We start from the raw sequence: 7669 nt of genomic DNA, 5'->3' as shown, positions 1-7669 counted from the left end.
ACCAGCAGTGTGTTCTCTATATTAAGAGTGCTTTGGGGTGCCTGGGTGGCTCAGTAGGTTGAACGTCCAGCTCTCGATTTCAGCTCAGGTCACGATCCCAGGGTTGTGGGATTGAGCCCTGCATCGGGCTCTGTGCTAAGGGTGGAGTCTGCTTAAGATTCTCTCTCTCTCCTTCTGCCCCTCTACCTCAACTTACACTCTCTCTAAAATTTTTTTTAATTAAAAAAGTGTTTCTTCATTCGTCTTTTTCCTTTACTCATTTGTTTCTTATATTCCACGTGAATGAGATCTATGGTATTTGTCTTTCTCTGACCAATTTCACTTAGCATTGTATTCTCTAGCTCCATCCATGTTGTTGCAAATGGCAAGATTTCATTCTTCTTGATGTCTGAATATTCCATCGTATGTATATGTGTGTGTCTGTATGTATATGTATGTGTACATGTAGACATATACACACGCACATCACATCTTCATTTATCAGTGGACACCTGGGCTACTTTCATAATTTGGCTATTGTGAATAATGCTGCAATAAACTTAGGGATGTGTGTGTCCCTTCAAATTAGTGCTTTTTGTATTTTGGGGTAAATACCTAGTAGTGCGATTACCGGGCCATTAGGTAGTTCTATGTTTAATTTTCTGAGGACCCTCCATACTGTTTTCCACAGTGGCTGCACCAACTTGCATTTCTACCAACAGTGCACGAGTGCTTTTCCCACACCCTGGCCAACACTTGTTTCTTATGTTTTTGGATTAGCCGTTCTGTCAGGTGTGAGGTGACAGCTCATTGTGGTTTTGGTTTGCATTTCTCTGATGAGTGATGTTGAGCATCTTTTCACGTGTCTGTTGGACATTTGGATGTCTTCTTTAGAAAAATGTCCGTTCATGTCTTCTCATTTCTAATTCAATTGTTTTATGGATGTTGAGTTGTATCATTTTGGATATGACATTTGTAAATATCTTCTCCCATTCAGTAGGTTGCCTTTGGTTTCTTTTGCTATGCTGAAGACTTTTATTTTGATGTAGTCTCAATATTTTTACTTTTATTTCCCTTGCCTCAGGAAACCTATCTAGAAGAATATTGCTACGGCCAATGTCAGAGAAATTACTGTCTGTGGTCTCTTCAAGGATTTTTATAGTTTCAGTTCTCACAATTAGGTCTTTAATCCATTTGGACTTGTGTGTGGTGTAAGAGAGTGGCCCACTTTCATTCTTTTGCCTGTAGCTGTCCAGTTTTCCCAACACCACTTGTGAAAGAGACGGTCTTTATTCCTCCTTTGTCAAAGATTGACCATACGATTGTAGATTGATTTCTTTTTTTTTTTTTTATTCTATTCCACTGATCTGTGTCTCTTTTTATGCCAGTACCGTACTATTTTAATTGCTTGCACTTTGTATAGAACTTGAAATCTGGAATTGTGGCATCTTTTTGTTTTTCTTTTTCAAGATGCTTTGGCCGTTTGAAGTCTTTTATGGATCCATACAAATTTTAGGATTGTTTGTTCTAGCTCTGCGAAAAATGCTATTGGTATTTTGATAGGGATTGTGTTCAGTTTGTAGATTGCTTTATGTAGTATAGACATTTGGTCATCTTGAATTTCCTTCAGTGTTTTGTAGTTTTCAGAGTGCAAGTCTTTCACCTCTTTCGTTATGTTTATTTGTAGATTTTTTGGGGGGGTGCAATTATAAATGGGATTTCTTAATTTCTTTCTGTTTCATTATTAGTGTATAGGAATGCAACCAATTTTTGTAGTTTGCTTTTGTATCCTGTGACTTTACTGAATTCACTTAACAGTTCTAGTAGTTTTGTGGTGGAGTCTTTTGGGTTTTCTACGTAGAGTATCATATCATCTGTAAATAGTTTTACTTATCAATTTGGATGCCTTTTATTTATGTTGTCTAATTACTGTGGCTAGGATTTCCAGTACTACAGGGAATAAAAGTGGTTAAGAGTGGACATCCTTGTCTTGATATTGGCTGTGGGTTTTTCCACATATGTCTTTATTACATTGATGTATGTTCCCTCTAGACCTACTCTGCACAGGGTTTTTATCACGAATGGATGTTTTACTTTGGTGCTTTTTCTGCATCTATTGAACATATGGTTTTAATCTTATTAAAATTGATGTGATGTTATCACACTGATGGTTTTGCGAATATCGAACCCTCCTTGCATCCTGGGAATAAATCCCACTTGATCATGGTGTAGGATTTTTTTAATGTATCATTGGATTTGGTTTGCTGATATTTGGTTGAGGAATTTTGCATCCATGTTGATCAGAGATCTTGGCCTATAGTTCTCTCTTTTGTGGTGTCTTTATCTGATTTTGGTATCAGCGTGATACTTCATGGAATGAATAGGATGATTTTCCTTCCTCTATTTCTTGGAATAATTTGAGAAGAATAGGTATTTACTCTTTAAATGTTTGATAGGATTTACCTGTGAAGCCATCTGATCCTAAACTTTTGTTTCTTCGGCATTTTTTGATTACTGATTCAATTTCATGGAGGCTACAGAACAATGAACGGGGTCAACCAAGAAATCAAAAAAAAAAATCAAAAATTACACGCAAACAAATGAACGTGAAAACACAACAGTCCAAAATCTTTGAGATGCAGCAATAGCTTAGAGGGAAGTTATACCAATACAGGCCTATCTCAAGAAGCAAGAAAAATCTCAAACAACTTCAACATACACCTAAAGAAGCCAGAAAAAGAATAAAAAAAAACCCAAACCCAGCAAAAGGAAGGGAATAAGAAAGATTAGAGCAGAAATAAAACAAACAGCTCAGTGAAACCATGAGCCGGTTCTTCAAGATCAATAAAATTGAAAAACCTCTAGCCAGATTCATAAAAAGAGGACCCAAATAAAGAAATTCACCATGAAAGAGGAGAAACAACCACCAACGCCACAGAAATACAAACAACCGTAACATTATGAGAACCTACAGGCCAATAAATTAGACAACTCAGAAGAAATGGATAAAGGCAGGAATAGAAATTTTGAGCAGACCAGTTACCAGCAAAGAAATTGAATCAGTAATCCAAATTTGTATTTCTACTACCCTGACCTCTGTATCCAGCTGCCTATTTAACAACTCTTCCTGGATGATTCATAGGCAGTTTTAACAGAAACTATCCAAATTCACAGACATTCAACGTCAAATTCAGAGTTCAAGCTAAGGGATGGGGCCACTCCTGGGGTCAGGGCTGCGACCTTGCTTATTAGTTCATCAGCTGAACCAGCTATCCTGCTCACCGTGTGACACATACACAGCACAACACGCACCAGAGACCCCAACCCAAGAAGAGCAGACAAGTCCCGGGTAAATCATCAAAAGAACCCTTTATTTTAAATGTAGATAGTACCATAGTTCATCAAAATAATTTATAACAGTTGACTGCCTCTTAAATATATAATCTTATAAATGAGGCCTTCTGAAGTTGAAAGCAATGTGGATTCAGTCTTTAAAATTATTTTAAGACATGATAATAGAAGTAAAAAAAAAAATCTGTTTCCTATGAAGTCCTTCTAAAAAAGGAAATCATGACAAGTTCCTGATCAGACAAACGCCATTCCATGATTCAAGGGATTAAAAAGAAGCATAAATAAAAGTTTGACATTTCTGTTCAATTTCCTGGGTTTGTCTTTCTGCACATCCCTGACCCTTTATAGAGTTAAAACTGTATTCTAGTTTCTCACCACAAGCAAGAAATGCCTTAGCAGCTCAGAAATGATGTTAATGTCTTGGTAAAACCTACTTCCTCGCTCCCTTGAGGACCACTCTGGGCTCCGGTCTCTAGTGTATCTGCTGTCTCACCTTCTCAAAAATGGTTCTGCTTCATTGGGAAAGCAGTTCAGGGATTTTCTGGTACCAGCAACGTCTCAAGCCTCACGCCTTACAGAGGAGGCCGACGCTGATGGATTAGCATATTCCGGCACGGCAGCCACGTTAACCTTCCAAACGCCACCACTGTGAAGAAGAGCCGTCACAGATCGCCGTGGCAACGTGGCCTTTGTGACTCAGTGGGTCCACTGCTCTCAGACACTGTCCAACCGACACCTGGTACAGCCGGTTACTCCTCTGGAAACAAGGCAGCAAGAACACACCACCAGTTAGCTGCTTTACCCGAAGAGACGTACTGCCAGAACGGGGCAAAGTCCCAGAGGTCCAGAAGCGAGGTGAAACATTCACGATCGTTTACTTACGCGCGGGACACCCCATCTGTCACGCTCCCTCCCTCAGCCCCTCCTGTCTCCTCGCACCCCCCCACCCTCACTAAGCCACCTCCTCACCCCAAAGGTCCACTGCTGGGACCCTCCTGACCCGTGGCACTTCATGAGTCGGGGTGGGTCTGACGAGCGGGTTTCTGACACATCCAGGCAAAGGAGATTATTTAAAACCAGCTCGTGCTCTTCGTTATAAATCCAGACCTAAAGAAGAAAATAAAAGATCACAACTCCAAGGTCTGCTTTGGATTTTCAAATTCAGCCCGCGCAACAGGTCACGCGTGTGTGGAAGAAGAATGGCGTTGTCCCGTGCGGGCTCATAAAGCAGGGAAAGACCAGTGAACCCGGGTCACGTGGAGGCAGCGTCCGCGCAGCTGTCTGAAAATGGAACGTGCGAACGGACACAGGAGAAGGAAGTTCAATCCCAGGAAGAAACAGTGGTTCCATTTCGTTAACTGGCCAAATTCACTGAAGATGGCAGACCCTTTCGGATTCTAGGATTTCACAGTTACACAGCGCCCTTCCTTCCTGGACGGCATGAGCACAGGAGGAGCCCCGCGAGCCCGCAGCGTGGCCTCCTGCGGACAGAGACAGGCCTCTACTGGGCTGTGTCCGCGCGCAGGAGCCGGTCCATCTCGTTGCCCTGTGGAAAATGGCACTCCGATCCCAGACCATGATGCCATTTGGACTGAGGTGACGATTTCACCTGCGGGCCTGGAAGCAGGGTTTTCTTCAGATGTGCAGATCCTTCAGGATCGTCTTCTTTATGGTCTCTCATGTTATTTTCAGGAACAAAGGCCTAAAGATCGGCTGAACTGGGTGAGTGCGATGAGTAAGTTATTCTCCAACCTGCACCATCACTAAGTCCAAAAGGAATATATTTTCTTCTCTGAATAGTTGTACTCAATTAGTGTTCCTACCTCTGAGCCCAAAATGTACGTGTGCTATCTCTATTAACACGAAGCATTCTATAAGTGCAACTTTCTGCAAGGATGCTGATGTTTTATAATCTGTGTTGTCCAACATGGGAGCCACATGTGGCTGGTGTGACTTAATTTTATTTCATTTTAATTAAAGAGCTACATGTGGCTCCTGGATACAGTATTAGTACAAATCTGTGTGATCAAAATATAGTACGTTTTCTGGAACAAATCTGTGATATCATCCTGCTGTGACCTAACCCCCCGAAGCATCACTGTAATTAAAGACTTCAGCGTCCACAACCCTGATGCCTCTCATACCCACACACAGCATAAAACCCCTTTTAAATCCCGTTTTCTGGCGTGTGTGACATCTTGGAGAGTGTACATGAGCTCTCCTAGAAATGAAAGGTCTTGCGTGAACTTTCAAAGGGCACATGCTATCTAAAAAGCCCGATACCCTTTTGGTCTTGAGTGACGCCATCCCTGCCACTCAAGTGGACATGAAAGTCACTTCCTTGTGACCCGTCTCGAGCGCGGCAGTCTTGAGACTGACTCTATATTAGCCTGTTATCAGATCCAGAACAGCTTGAAGTGACCGTTCCAAACTGACATAAGTCTTCTGCTTATTTTTAGGTCCACTTCAATACCACCGAAAGGGCGCACAGATTATGCGAATGATACAAAGGATACTCTGTTGTGGTTTCCCTGAGGCACTACTAAAACGCAGGGAGACTGGATTTCAGAGACAACACTACAGACCCATCCACCGCAGAGCTAATGTCCTCGCCCAGAAGGCAGGCGCGCTGCCTCGGCCCCTTCTGACCTTCACACGGTTCTGTTTATCCTGTGTAAATGCAACATACGAATAACGTTCCCGACGGTGACCGAGGGTAGGAAAAATGTACAAAGGAGACAAAAATAGTTACATTACGTGATCTCTAAAGTCATTCCCAACTCCAATCATCTAAGAAAAGTCAGATTAAAATCTTCACGTCCACCCCTCCCTCCTCAGGCGTGACCGCGGGCAAGTTCCCTTCTGGGAAGAACACCTTCCAAGGACTGGCTGAGCCCAGAGCCATCGCTCACCTGACCGGGGTCACTGTAGTCACACGCTTTAAGCACCACCAGGCCTCCTTTCTGACTCGGGCGGCCCTGGGCCACCAGACACTTGTTGGTCTGGAGGTGATAGAGCTGTAAAAGGAGAGATCACTCTTGTCAGAAGATGCCTTAGATGCTAGATAAGGAAGTTTTAGATGAAATGTGAATGGATTACTCCAAAGGTATGAATTTCAAAGGTCCTAATAAGCATTTTTTTATTCCTTAATTCTAGCTTCAGTACATAAGGGTGTCACGGTAGACTTTAAAGGCAGTTTTAACAGTATATGCAGGCAATGCCAAGTAGAAATTCTAAAAATATAGGTTTACTAATCTATTCTAGGGGAGGAAGGAAATTAAAACCTCTCTGCCCTCAAGAACCTTCAAATGAAATCAAGGAAATAAGACTAAAGGTACCGACCAGACAGCACGTAACTGAATGAAATATACAGGCTAAACTGGAGGGAGACACACATCGGGAACAGCACAGGGGAGACCCAGAAAAGCAGCAAAGAGTATGCAGTTTGGGTAAAGGGCTACAACTACATCGGCATACGCTGTGTTTTTACTTTAAAAACAAAAGGTGGTTTTGTTTTCATAAAGAGGACAAGGGGAAAGCTCTAGGCTTACTTTAGCCACTGAGGAACAGTCGGCATCACGAAAGATCCTGACAAGTGCCTTCTTCTGAACACAGAAGAGAAAACTGTGCAACAGTCAGAGTAGCTACACTTTCAGAAAGCAAATTCTAAGAAATGATTCAGGAAAAAGGTATGACTTTACAGCTAGACCCCTAAACTTTAAAAGTGATGTAAAACTGTGAAGAAATTCCTTAAGAAATAAAAGAGAACGGGGGCGCCTGGGTGGCTCAGTCAGTTAAGCATCCGACTTCGGCTCAGGTCATGATCTCATAGTTCGTGAGTTCAAGCCCCGCGTCGGGCTCTGTGCTAACAGCTCGGAGCCTGCTTCGGATTCTGGGTCTCCCACTCTCCCTCTCTGGCCCTTCCCTGCTTGCTGTCTCTCTCTCTCAAAAAAGGGAGGACGGAAAAAGAACTTCAAAAGAAACGTGGCCGCTCATGGGTATTCCTGCGCAGCACGTGGGTCCTTACACACTGGGTGTGAACTGGAAGGACGCGCCCCATCTCTCACTTGCTCTGAGTCAGTTCCGGAGCTGCGGCCACAGAGCAGAGCGCGACCCCATTTCTCCTTTTCTTTTCTTTTGGGACCGGACTCTCCCCAGGGAGCTTTACACTCTCCTGTGGCTTTTATTTGCATGTCGCATAGTCACATTGACGTCCACCCTCTCGGCAGTTAGCATATCACTTTGAGAATCGTGTGCTCCTGAATGCTGGCAGGTGAAGGGTGTTAATGGTAACAGTGAAGACAGGAACATTCCTAAGGTCTCACTCCGAGCAGAGGAA

The 7669-nt window shown here is 42.9% G+C and overlaps 1 protein-coding gene and 1 long non-coding RNA gene across 8 annotated transcripts in view; one reads left to right on the top strand and one right to left on the bottom strand.

The window, feature by feature from the left end:
• Positions 1–3329: 3329 nt before the first annotated feature.
• GALNT11 (polypeptide N-acetylgalactosaminyltransferase 11) overlaps positions 3330–7669 on the bottom strand; it is a 42548-nt gene continuing 38208 nt past the window's right edge. For all 7 annotated transcript variants that reach the window (XM_042975765.1, XM_042975798.1, XM_007087539.2 and 4 more), the window contains 3 exons: positions 6243–6347; positions 4300–4437; positions 3330–4087 (listed from right to left, as the gene is read on the bottom strand). In XM_042975765.1, coding sequence (XP_042831699.1) covers positions 3956–4087; positions 4300–4437; positions 6243–6347 — 375 coding nt within the window. In that variant the 3' untranslated portion in view covers positions 3330–3955. The remainder of the gene's footprint in view (positions 4088–4299; positions 4438–6242; positions 6348–7669) is intronic.
• Positions 4431–7108, top strand: LOC122235787. The gene is made up of 2 exons (XR_006213830.1): positions 4431–5052; positions 5790–7108. It is a non-coding gene; the product is annotated as an uncharacterized LOC122235787 (long non-coding RNA).

The sequence above is a fragment of the Panthera tigris genome, chromosome A2, assembly GCF_018350195.1.
Source record: "Panthera tigris isolate Pti1 chromosome A2, P.tigris_Pti1_mat1.1, whole genome shotgun sequence".
In the NCBI taxonomy this organism is placed as follows: Eukaryota; Metazoa; Chordata; class Mammalia; order Carnivora; family Felidae; genus Panthera; species Panthera tigris.
Note: the sequence above shows the minus strand (reverse complement) of the source record. Positions and strands in the feature narration are given on the sequence as shown.